The following is a 20,465-nucleotide window of genomic DNA, read 5'->3' on the forward strand; positions in this document are numbered from 1 at the left end:
TTGAATTTTAATAAGGTCTTTTCACATGTTCCAGCCAATTCTGTTAATTATAATTCTCTTTAGTGGTATGACAGTTTTCTTTTAATGCTTAGCAAAAAGAAGAATTGTACTTAAATACAATCGATGATAAGGTGAAGCTACCTCACATACTCCATATCAGCGTCCTTTTTTTTTCTGAAAGATAAAAAGAAATAATATTGAATTAATGTTACATTTACAAAGAAGTGTATAACTAGTTACAGAGCTTGGCATTGACTCCTAAATTATTACACATGCCATTTTCTAGAACAGGGGCCAGCAATGCCAGTATGTCAATCGTTCTGTACTGGTAGATCATAAGAATAGATTTAGTAGATTGCAGGCTTTGAGGAGAGGAGAAAGGTTTCCATAAAAGGTTCAAATCCACCACTCTAAATTCTCATGCAAGCATTAGAAGTTTATTTTGTATTTTGACTTCCACTTGTTCCTGTATGAGCCATAATATGATGCCATAAAATTTCGTCTCACATCATCCCTCATCGCTGAATGTGATGATTTAGCTCTACATTACAGCTCCAGAAGGGTGGCGTTTGTTGAGAGACAGCTACAGCAAGCTATTCATTGAGTAGACAGATGGGTCCTGAAACATGGTTTTCAATTTTCAGCGGCGAAAACCTCAGTTGTATACTTCTGTCGATGTTGGCTTGTGCATCCTGAACCAGAGTTCCACTTGCAAAACAGTGTCTTGACAGTGGTAGACACCTGCAAATTCCTGGGTCTCCATTTTGATAAGAGGCTAACGTGGCAGCTCCACATCCGTCAGTTGAAGGTTGCCTGCATGAAGAGACTTAACATGCTTAAGTTTCTCACCGGCACTTCGTGGGGGGCTGACCATGCGGTGCTGCTATGTTTCTACATGGCAACGGTTCTCTCCCGAATGGACTACGGTAGTGCGGCTTATGGCTCAGCATCAAAATCCATGCTGTGCCTTGTAAACAATGTTCACTATAGTGGAGTTAGGCTGGCAACGGGAGCTTTTCGTACTTGCCTCATTCCCAGCGTTCTCGCTGAAGCGGGAGTTCCATCTTTATGAATAAGGAGGCAGCAGTTACTCCTCACGTACGCTGCCAATCCAAGCTATCAATGCATCTTTAGTACCCGATACCACCAGAGGTACCAAGACAGGACGAATGCCACATGGCCGGTCGGGTTTCGAATTGTTAGCTTGTAAGAATAAATTGACAAGTGGGTCCACCTTTTCAATACAATATATCAAGTATGGTAAATGATATTACATAAGTCTTGGGATTAGTTTCAGCCACTTAGTGGCCATCTTCAGCCTAATAAATTTAACAGATGATGTGATAACTCAAACATATGTATAACAGACAAAGACAATGTTGCAGGAATAATTATAACATTAAATTACATATAATAACAAACTTTATGGTTATGATCTTCTTGTCATGATATGATGTCTTAAAGTTCACCTAGGACCTCAGGCAAAGAAGTAAATCTGGAAATGATAGCCAGAATTAGGAATGAATAAAAGAAATTAAAAAGGAGAAAAGTTATTTATGAGACTCACCTCTAATGTCTGATGGAGAACAAGCACTGACTTACTGGAGGAAGCAGGCAGGTCATGTAACAAAGGAGTAAGCAGGAAACAAGCACCGACCTGCTGAAGGAAGCAGGCAATGTAAACAAAGGAGTAGGTAGGGAGAGGAGGGGAAGGGAAGGGGAAGGATGGGAGGGAGGGTAGGGAGGAAGGGAGGGAGGGAGGGGAGAAGAGGTATCTAAGGTGGGGCTGAAGAATGTGGAAAGAAAGACTGCTGCTGAGAGAGGAATTTAAAGAGATTATAAAAGAAAGAATTATTTTTATCTGAGACATGATTACTAAAGATAGGAATTAAAAGGTCAAATAAAATGTTTGATTTCTCTGAAATTTCATTTAGATTGAAGTTAGGATTGAAAAACTGTTCTCAATGGATAAAACAATTTTCCGTAATATTGAGCAGGGGGCCTTTTTGTGTTGCTTTGAGAATTTTCATGTCTTGGTTGATATTAGTGAACTTATGGTTGGTACTTGATATACTGTATTGTATTGAAAAGGTGGACCCTCTTGTCAATTTAATCTTATAATTGCACTTCAATATGGAACAAAAATTAAATTTATAGCTTATAATTGATAGCTTGTGTCGTGATTTAAATATAGATATTGGTGGTTGTCGAACAGACTTTTAGCAAGGTACCTCTGTGGTTGATTCCGCGACCGGATATATATCTGGATCTAGTCGGTGGACCAAAAGTGAACACAGATTCCTTCGTTTTACGGAGGTATTTCCAGGACTTCATTAACCAGTATTCAGCCGTGAGACGTATCTTCACAGATGGTTCTAAAATCGGAGAAAATGTTGGTTGCTCTTTCATCACCGATGATACGAGCACGAAGATCTCACTTCCTAGTGTATGTAGCTTGTATACTGCAGAGCTTTATGCCATCTTAGAAGCTCTGCATTTTGCACTGGTTGATGAAACCATTTTCTTATGTGTACCGACTTAAGCTCTCTGTAGTCTATTGAAACCTGTTTCTCGCAACACCCACTGGTGCAGCAGATTGATGACGTTCTAGCCAGTTTAAGTGATGCTGGCACCAGAATCACTTTTGCGTGGTTTCCAAGCCACGCTGTGATTGCGGGAAATGAACTGTGGATAAAGTTGCAAAGGAAGTGGTACTTTTACCTCCAAGACCTATTAATGTACCTGCTAAAAATATTTGTTCTCAGCTACATTGAACCCTCTTCTTGTCCTGGGAATCAGAGTGGCTAGCTATATGAACTCGCAACAAGCTGAGAGCAATTAAGAAGACAACGTGTGGCGGTCCTCTTTCTGGCTTTCACGGAGAGAGGCCATAATATTGTGTAGGCTGAGGATAGGTCATGGATGATCTACGCACTCTTATCTCCTAAAGAGGGAAGACCCCCTGACTTCCGTGTGGCCCACATCCTCACAGAGTGCACTGATCTCTCTCACCTAAGATGGAGCCTCGGCCTGCAGGAAACACTCAAACGCATACTAGCCAATGATGCAACTACTGATGATCTCTTCATCTGCTTTATGTGTGAGAGTGGATTAATCAAGGGTATGTAAATCACAAGTGTACTGTTACTCAGGGAACGCATGTTCCCTTTTGATTCGTTAGTAATTTTTTGGTTTAATATTTTTTGTTTTATTTTCTACTTCATTTTAACATTTCTTCATTGAATAAATATTTTGTTTTATTTTAAATTTCTCTTTCAGAGAGGATGATTAACTAGTTGTACATCCTCTTAAAACAAAAATCATCACCACCACTACTGTATCAGGAAATGGGTCTAAGGAAGCCGTTCTTCTTCAGTTTGGATTTAGTTAATTTATAACTGTGAGGTTCTTCAGTCCATCAAAACTAATTCACTATAAAATAAATTTAGTAAATACCTGAATAAGAAAACATTTATTAACAGATTACACCTGAAAACATTAATGAAAAACAGAATGACATGTTTCATTTGTTGGACTAGTAAAGAGGGAGGAAGCCCTGCTGGAGCACTTCATTAATGTAAGTTCTAACTTTCAAGTAATAATAAATAATGGTGTATGGCCTCCGGAGAGGCCTGGTGCAGGTCCTTTTCTACTAGACGGCCTATTAGGCGACCTGCATGTCTATGAAGATGAGGGCCCTACCTAGGATGATTTCTAATCTTGAATACGCCACACACACCCAGCCCCTGAGCCATTGGAATCAACCAATTAATGTTAAAATCCCTGACCCAGCTGGGAATCGAACCCGGTACCCTCTGAACCGAAGGCCAGTACGCTGACCATTCAGCCAACGAGTCGGACAACTTTCAAGTTTTAGCAGGGTATAAACAGAATTTAAACATTAAATATTTATACATTTCTTAATAATTTTCATTAATTCATAATACACACTATAAATGGTTAGCATGCTGGCCTTTGCTCCAAGGAGTCCTGGGTTCGATCCCAGCCAGGTTGAGGATTTTAACCTTCATTAGTTAATTCCAGTGGTTTGGGGGCTAGGTGTGTGTGATGTCTTCAGCATTAGAATTAATCACAGACACACAGGTCACCTATCATACGTCAACTCAAAAGACCTGTACCGGACCTCTCCGGGGGCCACACATAATTCTTCCTCTTGTAATGTGCCTTCTCCATTACTGAAGGTTGGCCACAATCAAGCGAAGTCTGTACGATGTTTGGCTCTCATCATCAGTCTACTCGAATCTAGTCCTGTCCAGTCCTGTAAGTTCCTCAGCCAAGACTGTTTCCTTCGACCACGACCTCTACATCCATAAGTTTTACCTTACATAATCAATTTAAGTAGATTGTACTTTTACTTTTTATTCCTCATAATATGCCCAAGGTAGGCTATCTTTTTTTCTTGATTGTACACATCAATATTCGTTCCCTCCTCATGCATCTGAGTACAGCAGCATTGGAGACATGGTTAGTCTACATGATCTGCAACAACCTTCGGAACACCCACATCTCGAAGGCTTTTATTATCTTAATGGTGATATATTTCAGAGTCCATGTTTCATCGCTGTACATAAGCACTGAATAAATATAGCATCTGACAAAGTTGTGACATGTCTCCAATCTGAGGATTCTGTCCCACAGTAGATTCCTCATTTTCAGAAAGGTAGCACGAGCCTTTCTATTCATACATGGATCCTTGAATCCTGGTCTAAGTCCTCAGTAATCCAGCTGCCAAGGTACTTAAACTTCCACACTTATTCAACTTGTTGCCCATGAATGTTCATAGGAATGTGTGTGTTACAAGTTCTGGTAATGACCATCACCTTTGACTTGTCTATGTTAATTTTGACTTCAAGTTTATTCCCTTCTGCTATGATTCTGTCTATCAGATGCCGAAGACCTTCAGTACCATCAGCCTAGATGACAGCGTCATCTGCGTAACTCAGATTGTTGTTCAGCCTACAGTTAAACTTCTACTCCATCTTCTGCTTTTGGAAGAGTAGCTCGAAAGATCTGCTCAGAGTACAGATTAAACAGCAGGGGAGATAACACACATCCTTTCCGTACTCCCTGTTTGATCTTAGCAGCGTGAGTCTTAGAGTTTCAGATTCTCATGGAAGCTTCTTGCTGTTCATACAACTTTTTTGACAAATGTAAGATCTTCACTATCTATTCCTATGGTGTTCAGAATTTGCAGAAGTTCGGAATGTTTGACACAATTGAATGCTCGGGCATAATAAATGAAGCAGATATATATACATCTTTAGACTGGTTTCTACAATTTTGTAAAAGTGTCATCAGGTAGAACAAGGCCTCAAGTGTCCCAAAGCTCTTTACGGATACCAAATTGTTTGTCATCTGTGTCCAGTTTTTTTAATGAATTCTGAAATGTATTATCTTTAGAAACAATTTAAGACTTGACTCATGAGACTAATGTGTCAGTAACTTATTGGCTACATCTAGTTGCAGCTGGATTCTTAGGAATGAGGATTTGAACTCACTTATGCCATTCTTGTGGGATATATAATAGGAATTAATTGAGGTATGTTCCACCATTCAACACAATATATAATACATAGCATTTAATGAGTGAAAACTGGTTTTGATTATCTTGGAATCATCATCAGTTCACAACAAATAAAAAAATCAAAGGATCTTAATAACAATCAACATGAAAACTGCCTTAGATACATTTAAAATAGTTGACATGGATTATATGACATAAAACACATTACTATTTAAAGAAAGTCCTTGGATCCAGGTCACAGATAACTGCAGTGCATTTGTATAATGTTGAACAGAGCTTTAAAATGATGCATAAAACTTGAAGTTGTGGAATACTGTGTAGTTCTTATTTGTTACTGTGGAATAAAAGACATATGTTATAATGTTCAAAAATTTGTATTTTTTACCCTCCATCGATGATTCAACTGGGTACACAAACTGTAGAAATGGTGCAAGCAATGTACAACAACTACATTAGCAGCATAAAGGCTCCAGTTGGAAATATGGAATGGTTTAGAAATGGGACTGGACTAAGACAGGGGAATGTGCTGTCACCTCTTTTGTTTCTAATGGTTATGGATGAAGTTGTAAAGGAGACAAAGGAGGCATATGGGAATAGGGAGATAAAGTACAAGATCAACTTGTTGCACTGAATGAGAAAATTGAAAAGTATGGTATGAAAATCAGTGCAGTGAAAAGCAAGACCATGGTGATATCAAGAGGAGAAAGACACGGAAAAAGCATTTTGAAAATTGTTGGTCAAAGCCTTGACATTTTGACAGTTTCAAATACCTAGGGAGTGAATTAGTGCAGAATATAAGTGTTGTATACATATGAGATGATAGGCACAACACAAAGTAAATAGTTTACTTGTGAACACTTCTCACTATTTACAATAATTATACTTGCCGTCTTTGCCCAGACTTGAATAACAATAAAACACCTCTTTAAATAGATATTCTGCTGTGAATGACAATGCTACCTGAATATGTACATTTAACTAATAACACGCATGAGCTGGTGGATCTATTACAGAAATCATTATAAAACTGCCTAACCTAATATTTACAAATTCTTTATGTTGCCAGAACACAATGCAAATAAAAGTTTCTGAAGGCTGTTGCCTAGAATCAGAGTGAGAAAGGACACATTAAATCAATAAAATTAAACTTCCACCTGTTTGATACTATATATTTGCTTTATAGGATTGGATACGGGAATTGAAGCTGATTTCTTGCAAATAGAAAGCACAGAGCTGATAGCTACATGAATATTACAGTCATAATACAAGGCATTGCACTGGGCGAGTTGGCTGTGCGGTTAGAGGCGTGCACCTGTGAGCTTGCATCTGGGAGATTGTGGGTTCGAATCCCATTGTTGGCACCCCTCAAGATGCTTTTCCATGGTTTCCCATTTTCACACCAGGCAAATGCTGGGGCTGTACCTTAATTAAGGCCATGGCTGCTACCTTCCAACTCCTAGGCGTTTCCTATCCCATCGTCGCCGTAAGACCTATCTGTGTCGGTGTGACGTAAAGTCACTAGGAAAAAACCAATTAAAAAACAACCAGGGAATGGCCAGAAGAGATGAAGACTAAATGGAGTAGAATATTGAAAATAACAGTAAGTGAGGCTAAGGGGTTTGCCCTGAGGTGAAACCTCTCAACTAGACTTCAGTCCACCTGTTTGGTGCACCTGTTAAAGAGGGGAAACCCCCGTGCCTGACTTGAGGTGTAGCAAATCACTGGACTGCCTGCATACAGCCTTTGTTCGCTCTCCACCTGGACCTCATATATATATATAGGTCACTAGCGGGATGATGTCACTGCTCGCTGGCAGGAACATGCAGCGCTTCTGGAAGGCTCGCTGAGTAGCGTGCTGTGTTCAAAACAAAGGTGGGACACCACAACAATAAGGCTGGACATGGAGATTAGCTAGAGAGTGCAACAGGACAATGCATTCCACCAGAGTGTAAGAAACCTTGTCTGGAATATGGAAGTACCAAGGAAGTGTCAAGAGATATAGACTTACGCAGCTGAGACCTGGACATTGACAAGTAGGGACTAGAGTAGAATTCAAGCCAGCAAAATGAAATACCTAAGAAATATGATAGAAAAGACAAGGAAAGACAGACTGAGTAATGAAGATGTGAGAAAGGAGGTCAGAATAGAAATCCTGAATGAGTGAACTGATAGGATGAACTATGATGGTTCAGACATGTAAAGAGGATGGAGGAGAAAAGAACACCAAAACAGATGATGGAGACGAAGTCTGAGGGAAAGAGAGCTAGAGAGAGACCTAGAACAAAGTGAATCTATTCAGTAAAGAGGAGTGCAAGAAGAAGAAACCTGGAGTAGGAGTGGGACAAAATGATGGAAGAGGAATGGTAGAAGGAGAGGAAGGTGGAGCCCTTATCCAGCAGAAACTGGATAAAAGGGATGATGATGTATCTGTTAACACCTCAGCGATGGGGTATATTTGGGTGCCGCTTCACTCAGTGGATGAAGGTGATTCAGATGTAAGCACTAACAAAATGCTGTGATCTCTTTAAAAATTCACTGTTACAAAAGTTTAGCTCAGATTATTTTTGAACATTTACACTTCTTCATTTAACCGCTCCTTTCAAGTGTCTGGTGCAAGGCTATGGAATTCCCTTCCAGTTAGTGTTAGGAATTGCACTTCCTTAGCTTCTTTCAAGCAGTCTTGCCGAGATACCTATTAAATTTATAACCAGCTTGTCTGAATGGCAGTATGAATGGAAGAATGAATGAGGTTAGGATTTATATTTTGTTATATTATTTCACTATTCTGTTTTATGAAGTTTATTAGATATGTGGTTAAGTGTAAGAGAGGGCCGTGAGCCTTAACTTTGCCACAAATGAAGGCATGAAATAAATATATAAATAATAAATAAATAAGCCATTCACAGTATAAAATAATGTAGTTTACATTCATCAACTTTTTATTTACCTTGTAATCTACTAATGGAAAAAAAGACCTTTCACATTTTATACGGAATGAAAGTGACGTTCTTGTATTTACATTGGTTGTTTCAGAATGCTATGAAAACCAGGGTAATCATTGCCTCTAGAAATTTGAGTAGAAGAATCAGGAACAATAGTTCAAAGATTAATTTAGCACAAATCCTAAGTTAATAGGAGGATTAGTTCATGAGAATTTGGCGTGTTTCATCATCTATTACTTGGGCTTGCTCACCATGCACTCCTATTCTGTATGTTGTCTATGCTTTGCTCAGTTAAGTCTGGTGTAGTGGTGTTATTGTCTGATTTATTAAAATGTAGTTACTTCTCTTTCATTCAAACTGCACCATGCCATACGTCTGCACCATGCAATATCGTGAGAGTCAGTTAATTACGAGTCGTAAGAGGTTTCAAGGCGTTGAAAGGTATCCTCACCACATAATGTCTACATGCAAAGCAAAAGAGAAGTCATCTCCATACAGACCATGAAGGGCCTTGGATGGATGGAAGGTAAAGGCTTTCACTATCCGTAACCTCGGCACTTGATGGGGTAGAGTGGTTAGCTCTACTCCTGGCTGCCTTTGCCCCTAGAAATTAACCTGGTACTCCTTTTTGGTATATGCTGACTGAACCTCATGACCATGTGCACTTCCGGAAGTACCATCTCGTTTCTTAAATTTTCGACTTCCTGATGGGGATTCGAACCCATGTCTTTCCAGGTGAACCGAGCACACCTTTACCACTTCGGCCAGGTAGCCCTTTAATGTCAACATGCATATCAGTGAAAAGATGACGATTTATACTATAAAACATCGTGTAGTGATACATACATCTGCTAGAAAGCAGCAGAAATTTTAGTCTGTATCTTCTCAAGTGGAAAAAGGTCAGACTATCTCAAACTTTTTAGAAAGTGTGGCATTATTAAACTAAATACGCTTGTTATGTCATATACTTTGGACAATCTACTGTCTACGCGACATATATTTTAATTGTGTCTCTCATTGGCACTTGTAATTTTGGTGAATTATCTCATTCAACTATGGACCTCGTCTTCACGGCCTAGTTATTGTACGGAGCTGTGATATACCATGATTACATGAGACTGGAATTATACTATATTTGAAGTATTGAATTAATAAAAACTTCGTATCTCGTGGACTCTGATAAATTGTGCCTTAGCACCTTGAACTGTTAACCTACTGGTCATCTACTCTGTCTATACGAGGAGAAGTGAACCTTTCGTCACATAGTTATACTGTGTGTCATGATTTCTAAGAGTATAATTGCACTGTGGACAGCTACATGGACTTCTACACCATCTATGAGACTACATTTGGTACTACTGTGTGTGTTTGACATTGCCCACCAGGGCGAGTATCAGGTCGATTCTGTGTCGCTCCTAGCGGGGAACTTGGAAGTGGGGCATTCTGTGCAGGAAGCTTTGGAGAGAAGATGCTGTCATGAACATGGCTAACGTTCCCAATGCTAAAACTATGCATTCACAGACTGGTATAGGGTGACAACCTTAAAAAACCTTCCCACCTGGGGAATTATGTTTTGAACGTGCAGTTTGTATAATAGTTCTTTTGTGTATATAAGTAGATATGTAGTTTGGTGTTATTTTGGTATTTGTGAAGTGATAGTGTTGGGTGAAATACAAGGTGAGTTATCTAGGCATATGGCTTTCTGTAAATACATTTAATGAATTGTTTCTATTAATATTTATTTCCCGCGGTTGGATTTATATTCTATTTGGTGTTTATATTTGGACGTGATGGATATCTCTGTATGGTGATATGGAGTTCTTGCTTCGAGTGTGTGTGTTGCATGTAATGGTTGGCCATTATTGCGCTTAGATTATCCTTTAAATTCTCCGTTGCCTTGTTTTTTAAATTTGTTGTTCTCTTCGTCTGGCCTTATTTTTTGTGTTTTTGCTTGTGATTTTCTATGCTATGTCTTTATGCGTGTGCCATTATCCTTTGATATTTAGTAATTATTTGTCCCTTGGCTTTCGTGTGCCCGTAATTGACCTAACACTACACTTACACTTGCCTCTAATTTTTTTAAATTTTCACTATTATTATTACTTTTGTTTATTTAAAATTTGTTTTTCTCTCTCTGTATATTTATTTAGGCTTAATGAGTTTATTTTCATCCCTATTGCAGGCTTTTAATGAGATCCTCGTTCTAATTGTTTTAGTAAACCTGCATTTATGTTAACGTTTGACAACAATGCCATTATAAATTTTCACTTTAATCGAGGGCTTAGACAACCTGAGTGCGAAAGATAATGAAGCCTGGTCCTTATCTTATCGCTCCTGATTTGTATTGTTGTGTTATCTGCTCTGGCCTGACAATGACGTAACTTATTATTGTCGTCATTGGGGATATTGTGAATTGTCGCTGGCGCGATAAGTGCATCTTGTGGATTGCTCCGTGAATATTATTATGACTGTTTCCTTCTGGAACTGCTTTTTTTTTTTTTGGCTCACGGTGACGTGATGTGAACTGGTTCTATCCTGTAAATTATGTGTCGGTATTTTTATTTATTGCCTCTCCTTAACATGACGTTGTGGTCTTAAATTTTGGTTTTATTTAGATCATAGTTTTTTTCTGGGCGTGTCTCCTGAGGGGACATTATGTCTGTATTTGCTGCGTTCTGTGTTTATGGTGATACGTCGGGTTTCCTCATTTATATATGGGTTGGTGGGATCTTATTTTTCCACTGGGGTGCTGTCGAAAGCTCTCGATTCTCATTTTAAAAGCTTCCCCTTTCTGTATTAAATTTTAAATTAATTTAATATTAACATTCTTCAGACATGTGTCTATTAATAATTATTTAGTTAAACTAATGCATCAGTACATATGTATATACATTTTTTGGGAACAGAAAAGTACTATTTATTAGAGATACCATTTAATTTATATTTATTTAATTTTAATGAATTTTCATCTTACCTCTTAATATTGTGTTGGTTTTCTCTTGCAATTTTTTAATGATTCCTCTGAGGTATTTAATTTTATTTAAAATTGATGTATTGTGGAAACCATTATTTATTAATTATATTTTTATTTTAAATTTTATGAAAATTTTGGGTGTCATTTTGATGCTGCTTGTCCCGTAGTCCCTTGATCCACTCCTCTCTCGTCGCTTTTTGGGTTAGTTCCAGTACTCTTCCTTGCTTGTTGTGTTATTATTCTGATTTGTTTTGAATTATTGCTCTTTCTATATTGGTCTTGTGTGCGCACGTCCCTATGATGTACGTCATTTTATTATTTTATTATTAAGGGGCATCGCAAAAGAAAGAAAGAAACACTGACTTGGGCTGATTGATACATACAAGGAAGGCAGAGATTTCACCTTCAAAGATATACCATTTTAATCTTGACAACTTCAAAACTTTCAAAACTAGAACAAAATTAATTTAGGCCTACAGCGGTCTATACCACTCATGGAGGTTGGCATCATGTGAAGAAAAGTAGGTCCATACAATGTATGCAGGTCGGCATCAAAGGGGTTAATAAATGTTTCCTTTTTCAGGTATTTTCTAAATTTATGCTATGCTGAATTAGTTTTGATAGTCTCAAGAACCTCTCAGTTATAAATTATGATACATGAGGCTTGCTACATGCCATTTGACATATTTATCCATTCCACAATTGAAGAATGGTGGTCTTTGATCTGAAAGAGAATTATCCGATACCTATTGGTATTACTGTACACTTTCTTTGAAGCCCTCCTTTGCTAAATCATTTGAGGTAGTAGCTTATATGGACCTATAGGTATGAGTTTTGGCTGCATACATTTTTAATTGATATACATACACCTACAAGAATGTAGCTGCGCCTGCCTTGCTGGAGCACAGACTAAATGATGGTGATAACAGAAATGTTTTCATAACTACATTATGAAGTAAATAGATGGCCCCTGAGAATGACTTGCAGGAAGGCCCATAAAATTTAGTTACCTAACGCCTGCACACTTCATTATGGCACCACCTGGGTTTCCACAGAAGGTTTTCCTCAATAACCATAGGACTTTGTGCTTTTTGAGGATCGAACTAATCTCCAAACTGATGAATCAATAAACAATAGAAAATGAGTTATGAATGAAATGAGAAAGACGAGTTGTATCTTACCTGTGCAAGTGGTGATGTGGGGCCTGAATAACGGCCTAGAAATATAATCACTCCAGATACCTCATGCTGTACTGCAAAAATAAAGGGGTGATCTGCTCTGAAGACAGGTACGGCTGATGAGGACTTGGCTTTAACTTCAGAAACTGTAGATAAAAGCGACAAATTAAACCACTTGTCTCCATATTGCAGCCACTCCACAAACTTACAATATGGTCTTCATAATGAGACTGTAAATTAAAGTATTTTTTTAACTTATTAAAATATATTAGGAATAATGCATGAGAATACTGTATTACATGCAGTGGCAGCGCAGAATCAAATCTTTAGAATAATATCCATCCTAAAATGGCATCCCACACAGTGCAAGATTAGAAATGTTAAAACAAGCATTTTTGTGTACAAATATTCCCCATAAATTGAATATCTTGTGAATCCTTCATAATGGGAACCAAAGAACCAGGACATATAAACAACAATGCCTTAAATAATGCATGAGTGCTCCTGACTATTTGCACAGCTAAATTGGTGAACATGCATGGCAAAATGAAATGGTGTATGGCTTTTAGTGCCGGGAGTGTCCGGGGACATGTTCGGCTAGCCAGGTGCAGGTCTTTGGATTTGACTCCCATAGGCGACCTGAGCGTCGTGATGAGGATGAAATGATGATGAAGACGACACATACACCCAGGCCACGTGCCAGCGAAATTAACCAATTATGGTTAAAATTGCCGACCCTGCCGGGAATCAAACCTGGGACCCCTGTGATCAAAGGCCAGCACGCTAACCATTTGGCCATGGAGCCGGACCATGCATGGCAATTATTGTACAAGTAAAAAACATTCAAGAAAATACATGTTTCCAATTAGGTAAACTATGTTTTCAATTTACGCACACTCTCCCCACTACTATCATAATATTAATTACTCATTTTCCTGTTTGTGTCTCCTAGGTCTTCTTTTCAGACCAAGACTGCCCTAGGGGCTCACACCTTCATCCCATTAATGATACGTACCAAGTTGTAGCCATAATATTATTGTTGGAGCATATGACACAGAAGGATACCTGAAGCAGCTGCGGCCTCTGTTCCGCACTCTCTGACGTCAATGAGGGTTTTCTGCACAACAGAAGTAACATAGGAAGGTTGATCCGACATTCGTGACAAGTTGGCACTGGGACTGAAAACCAGACTCATACCAAGCTGCAATCAGAAGAAGAAAGAAACAACTGAACAGAACAAACACCTTCAGTTAAACATATTATGACATTATTTTACCAGGTATAGATAATTTTCCAAGTTCTAAAAGTATTTCTGTTGGCAAAGTGCATTTAATATTGAATTATTTGTGAAAAACTCTGGATATACAAAAGGTCAAAGTAAATAAGCTGTGCTAAGGTGAGTTCCAATGATCTTTAAATAATAATAATAATAATAATGACAAGGCTTCACATTATTATGTATTTTAAAATGCGAAAATATGCATGCAAATATGCACTAAATAGTGTCAAAAAGTGTGGGCCACTGATCTAGACGATGCATGACTTTTTATACATACAGTATTAGTCTTCTCCATGTTCTTCAAAAGGCGTACAATAAATCATAATATACAGTATAACACAAAAATAAGCCTCCGTGGCTCAGGCGGCAGGCATGTCGGCCTCTCACTGCTGGGTTCCGTGGTTCAAATCACGGTCACTCCATGTGAGATTTGTGCTAGACAAAGTGGAGGCGGGACAGGTTTTTCTCCGGGTCATCTGTCATCTTTCATTCCAGCAACACTCTCTAATATTATTTCATTTCATCTGTCAGTCATTAATCATTGCCTCAGAGGAATGCGACAGGCTTCGGCAGCTGGCACAGTTCCTATCCTCGCTGCTAGATTGGGGTTTCATTCATTCCATTCCTGACCCGGTCAAATGATTGGAAACAGGCTGTAGATTTTCATACAGTATAACACAAAAGAATGCCTTTGTGGGTGAGACCTACAGTAGTGTTTACAGTGCACTATGTCTTTGGCTTCAGGCTAGACCAATTTCATTTTAATTTCATTTACCTGTCTCAGCCTCGACCTTGGCTTTGATGTTATGGCAGTGACTGGAGTATGAGCAATGCCAGCAATGCCATTCCTTCAGAAGTCAGTCCCTGATATGAATGGTATGAAAATGTCCCTCATATAGTCGATTGATGCAAGTATTTCAGTGGATTTGGCAGACTTATATGTAATAGCAACTTCTGGCTCAGTATGCTTCTTCAGCGACAAACACCTTCAGTTAAACATATTATGACATTATTTTACCAGGTATAGATAATTGATAGATAGCTGATGATGGAGCTGTTCAGGATCAAACCAGCCTTCAGGCTGAATGCTCAACATACCGTATTGTACTAAACAATACATTCTTATTATAACAATGTAAACGAAGAAATTCCAACAATTCTAATCTATATCACATAATATTACTTACCTTTAATAATTATGTTTCCTTCCATATAATTAATTTATTTGTTACAGGTAGCAGGTAGGGACCCTCTTCGGAGGCAGCCCTTCCCACGGATTGGCGCCCCTGCCTATGTGAGTCCCAGAGCACACTGACCCGGTGTGTAACATCTGGTAAGGGTCCCAGCTCAGGGTTATGAGCAAAGACCTCAACGGAATCTATAGCGGAGAAGATGGACTTCGGAACGGTGGAGATTGCGGAAGAGGCAGCCCAGTACTCAGGGAATAGTATGAGAACACTATCCAACAGCAGCGTCTGTTTCCCAGGTGAGGGGCAGCTGCAAGGGTGTCTGTTCCCCATGTAAGGGGCGGCCTAGAACAAACTCTGGGGCTTACAACCTCAGTTTTAACTCTGAGGAGCAGGCTGTTCCTGCCCTCCCACCTAACTTCAACTTAAGGCATGATGGATAACCTGGGAAAACTCTCTGAAAGTGGAAGGCATACAGGGAATTCATCTTGGGCGCAAGGGACAAAACTTGGAAATTAAATGTCTGGCTTTTGCTGATGATCTTGCTCTCATAGCTCAAAACAGAGAGGATGCCCAAAGGATGCTGGAGATTCTTCATAACATTGCGAAGAAAACAGGTCTTGAAGTCTCCTAGGAAAAGACGAAGTACATGGAATACTGACATCAGGGAGAGAAAAGCATGGAACTGAAGCACAGAAAGGTTAGAAGAGTAGAAAAGTTTCAGTGTTTGGGAGAACTGATCCAACCCAATGGACTGGATAAGGAGGCAAACAAGGAAAGAGCTAGAAAATTGGAACTGGCCTACAGACTGACACCGAACGGGTACAATAAACAGGCTTTATCCTACAAAGCAAAAATTAAACACTACAACATTGTTGTAAAACCAGAGGGACTGTACAGTTCAGAATGCCTTATATTAAATAAAAAAGGGGAACTGAAAGAAATTGAGAAGAAGGAAAGGAAAATTCTGAGGAAAATTCTTGAACCTCAGAAAACGACGGATCGTACATGGAGGAAAAGGAGAAATGAGGATCTATACAAGTATTCCGAAAAGATCATGGACACAATGTGAAAACGAAGACTGAAATTTTATGGACATCTCGTCAGAATGAATGACAAATGCCTGACTAAAAGAATATTTAAATATGTAATTGGATTGAGGAGGACAACGAAATGGGTGGAGGAGGTTAAGAAGGACGCAGATGAAATTAAAATAACACCAGAATTGATCCTCAACAAAAAGAAATTCAGAACTCGAGTAGATGACCACAAATTCCATGAAGAACAGTGGAAGAACAGGCCCAAATTTGTAATATCTGAGGAGCAGAGAAAAATAAGGAGTGAACGAATGAAGAAGTTCTGGGAAGAGAAAAGAAGAAGACTGGCCAGAAAGCGTTAAGTTTCACGCGGTCCACAGTTGGCCAAATTCGGAAGCAAGAAGAATTTATTTGTTATGGTACAAATAAACAAATGGGCAACAATAGGCTTTTTGCTGACTAAAAGTTATGACTGGAAACCTTTGGCTCAATGAAGCCCAGAAAGACTTGGATTCCACTGGGATTTCTGACCATGATATCCTAAACCACTCCGAATTCTGTGTTATGGTTCATTCATGGTCTCCACACCCAAAAGTACTACATTCTGGAAACAACTCTCACAGGAAGAAATAACTGGGCTCCAGGAGGTATTGGGAATGAAAGCAAACACCTCCAAAAAATAAAACCAGTCATAAGCACTCCTTAGTGGGCTTAAATCATTAACAACAACAACAACAACAACAACAACAACAACAACAACCACAACAACAACAACAACGAACTTGATAGCTGCAGTCGCTTAAATGCGGCCAGTATCCAGTATTCGGGAGATAGTAGGTTCGAACCCCACTGTCGGCAGCCCTGAAAATAGTTTTCCGTGGTTTCCCATTTTCACACCAGGCAAATGCTGGGGCTGTACCTTAATTAAGGCCACGACTGCTTCCTTCCCACTCCTAGCTCTTTCCTGTCCCATCGTCGCCATAAGACCTATCTGTGTTGGTGCGACGTAAAACAACTAGCAAAAAAAATATTTAAAAAAAAAAAAAAAAAAAAAATAATAATAATAATAATAATAATAATAATAATAATAATAATAGGGTCCTAGGAGTCAACCTAGGAGGGGGTCTTCACAGCCCTGCCAAATGGGACTACTCCAACACGTAACCTACAAGAGGTGCCCCTGTTAAGCTGAGCAACCCAGTGGAAGGTTGGGTACCCAATCCCAGCGGTAAACTGGGTCGGTGAACCGATCAGTGCTGGAGGCTCCAAGGCTCACAACCTTGGTAGTACCTTGGACGGTGCGAAATATCACCGACCTCATTCTACAGTTTTTCAACTGTGAAAAAAGCATGGAGGAAATTTCAGCTAAAGCTACTACCCCAGGTGGTAACCAATCCACCATCGTCTTGTACGACGTTAGCGGCCCTTCGGATTCTGAGGAGTCTGCACCGACATGCTCGGAGGTATCGGAGACTCCACGAAAGATCAAACATAGAGCCAAGAATTTCTTTGCTACCTTTAATGCCAATTCTCTCCAGAAGGTACGGAACAGCAAATTTTGATTGCAGCAATTCAGAAAACGAGATTTACAGATGAGCAGGCCTTTGAATCTGAAGGTTACAGGATCTTCAAGGGTAAACCTGGTAAACGTGTCATACAAACTGTCCCCCACCTTGGCACAGCATTTGTAGTCAACAAAATGATTCTGGGCTCAATAACAAATTACACCTCTGTGAATAGCAGAGTCTCGACTACTGTCCTTTCAAAGCACAAACAAAATGTATACTATTGTGAAAGGCTAATCCCACACTACTCAGGTGACTAGAAAGAAAGTTAATTAATGCATTACAGGAAGAAAAACAGTTACAAAATTGTAGTCACCTCAATATAAATTGAAGGGTAGTTTGAGAGGGTAACGCTCTCTCTATCCCCGATTTACAGTTTAAGTCTCTATGAAATTTTACATTAGCAAGAAAAAAGTTTACATTTTGGAAAACAGACGGTTACATTGTTAAAGGTTGGAACCTTCACCTCGGGTCAGTTTGCGGAGATTACTACTTAGATGGAAAAACTGTTGGCCAATACCTTAGCTGATGTTCTGCCTGCCGAAGATAGAGGCCCCACACCTCCTGCCTTAACACACACACTCAGTAACTGGACGATCAATAAGACAAGGTAACTTGCAAAGCCGCAGCTTTTATACCCGAGGGGAGGGTTTGAGAAGGCTCTGGACTAAATCTGGACACACCCTCTCATTTTTATTGGCAAATAAAATAGGCACATCAAACGTTTGATTGGCTCAAAAGTAAATACAGAAAATTTCTGATTGGTCAAAGACCAATGCTGGCGGAATGAAAAGGAAGTGTTGCAAACCTTGAAGTATCCCAAAACACGGACGTCATGATCTTGCGTTGGGACGGAGTATGTTTGGCCTTCACCTTTACAGGCAAATGTGTGTGTCTCCATTCCATGCTCTGTTGCTTCAATTCAGGCACGATATGCGAAACTCCTATTTCATCTCCCGTTATGTTCTGACTCCAAAATGTCGTCACCTTCTTCGGCGTAACGAGTCAAAAATGTCATTGAACACACAAATCTTTCGTTTGTGATCACAGTTGTCATGGCCATTTTGAAGTCTCGTACCCACTTACATACTTTGCCTTCATTCATAGCTTTAGCACAGTACACTTCACAAATCTGTCAGTGAATGTCTGCAGCAGACAGGTTCCTTGCGGACAAAAACTGTATCACTGACTGAACCTCGCACGGGGCGGGTGAGTCAATAATCTTGAACATTTGAGCAAGCACAGAACAGAACCGTACAGGTTAGCAACAGAGCTGCAATTGAGCACCATTGTTCCCGAGGCATGCCGGCACATGACGCACATGCTCGTTGCAATGCGTGCATGAACTACTAGTGTCCACAACAAAATGGCCCTTACTTAAAAAACATGTCTCATACTGGTCTGCATTTTATGTCCTCCTTTCTTCTACCACCATATTTATTTTACTACCCAAGTAACAATATTCATCTACTTCCTTTAAGACTTCATTTCCTAATCTAATATTTCCTGCATCACCTGACTTCGTTCCACTGCACTTCATTACTTTTGTTTTGGACTTTTTTTATTTTCAGCTTGTACTCCTTCCCCAAGACTCTGTCCATACCATTCAGTAATTTATCCTGATCTTTTGCAGACTCAGATAAAATAACAGTATCATTGGCAAAACTCAGGTTTCTGATTTCCTCTCCTTGGATTGTGACTTCCTTTCCAAATTCCTCTTCTGTTTCCTTTATAACCTGTTCTATATAAACAATGAAAAGGAGAGGGGAAAAATTGCAGCCTTGCCTCACTCCTTTCTGGATTGCTGCCTCTTTTTCAAAGCCCTTGATTCTTATCACTGCAGACCGATTTTTATACAAATTAAAGATAATTCTTCTCAGTATTTCATCCTGATCACCTTCAGAATCTCAAAAAGCTTGGTCCAATCAACATTATCAAATGCCTTTTCTAGGCTATGAATGCCAAGTACGTGGGCTTGTCTTTCTTAATTCGGTCCTCTAAGATCTGACGTAAAGTCGGGATTGCTTCACGTGTTCCTACATTTCTTCTGAAGCCAAATTGATCTTCTCCCAGTTTCAATTTGTCTTTCCATTCTTCTGTAAATAATATGTGTTAAAACTTTTCAGGCATGGGATTGTCCAATCAGAAGGTACTTTACTAACACTCCATGCTGGTCTTACTACTCTATGAAGCCATTTTGTCCCTGCATTCCCACTACATTTCACCATTTATAGGTTTTATTTTTTCTAGCTTTATAGCATCCAAGCATAACAGTGATAGGTATTGAAATTACCGATTGTACCAAGTCTGTACTCAGTATCACCAGTACTGTACCTGAAATCTGTGAAAAGGGTTATCTAATTCTATTTCAGTGTGATCTCTTTTTATCTGACTTGAAATTCAAAAAATAATAGCTGAAATTTATTGTGTAAGAAGACTTGTGAATAACTAAAAACATAAGTGTCTCCATTATCATTACGGTACTTTATTGTTCATAAATAGTTTAAAACATAGGAAACAACTTTATGTTCCTTTTTTGAAATACCCCTTTGTATGACCTATAATATTTCTATAGGATTAATATTAGGCTAGGCTTATCTTATCTATATCTGAGTCACATCTCTCCTCCCCTCAAATGAAATACAATGCTGATTTTCTGAAATGTATGTTCTGACATTTTCACAAGATGTTGCAACAAATAAAGATACAAACTCAATTGAACCCATTTTCCACATTTATGTAACTAATCCAAATTAAT

The 20,465-nt window shown here is 39.1% G+C and overlaps 1 protein-coding gene across 1 annotated transcript in view; it reads right to left on the minus strand.

Annotated features, from left to right (window-relative positions):
• Positions 1-20,465, minus strand: part of LOC136876356 (serpin B6) — a 61,778-nt gene continuing 41,313 nt past the window's right edge. The window contains exons 7-9 of the mRNA XM_067150233.2: positions 13,705-13,840; positions 12,643-12,785; positions 1-174 (exon numbers count right to left, since the gene is read on the minus strand). Of these exons, the coding sequence (XP_067006334.2) occupies positions 157-174; positions 12,643-12,785; positions 13,705-13,840 (297 nt within the window). The 3' untranslated portion in view covers positions 1-156. The remainder of the gene's footprint in view (positions 175-12,642; positions 12,786-13,704; positions 13,841-20,465) is intronic.

Source organism: Anabrus simplex, chromosome 6, assembly GCF_040414725.1.
Source record: "Anabrus simplex isolate iqAnaSimp1 chromosome 6, ASM4041472v1, whole genome shotgun sequence".
NCBI lineage: Eukaryota > Metazoa > Arthropoda > Insecta > Orthoptera > Tettigoniidae > Anabrus > Anabrus simplex.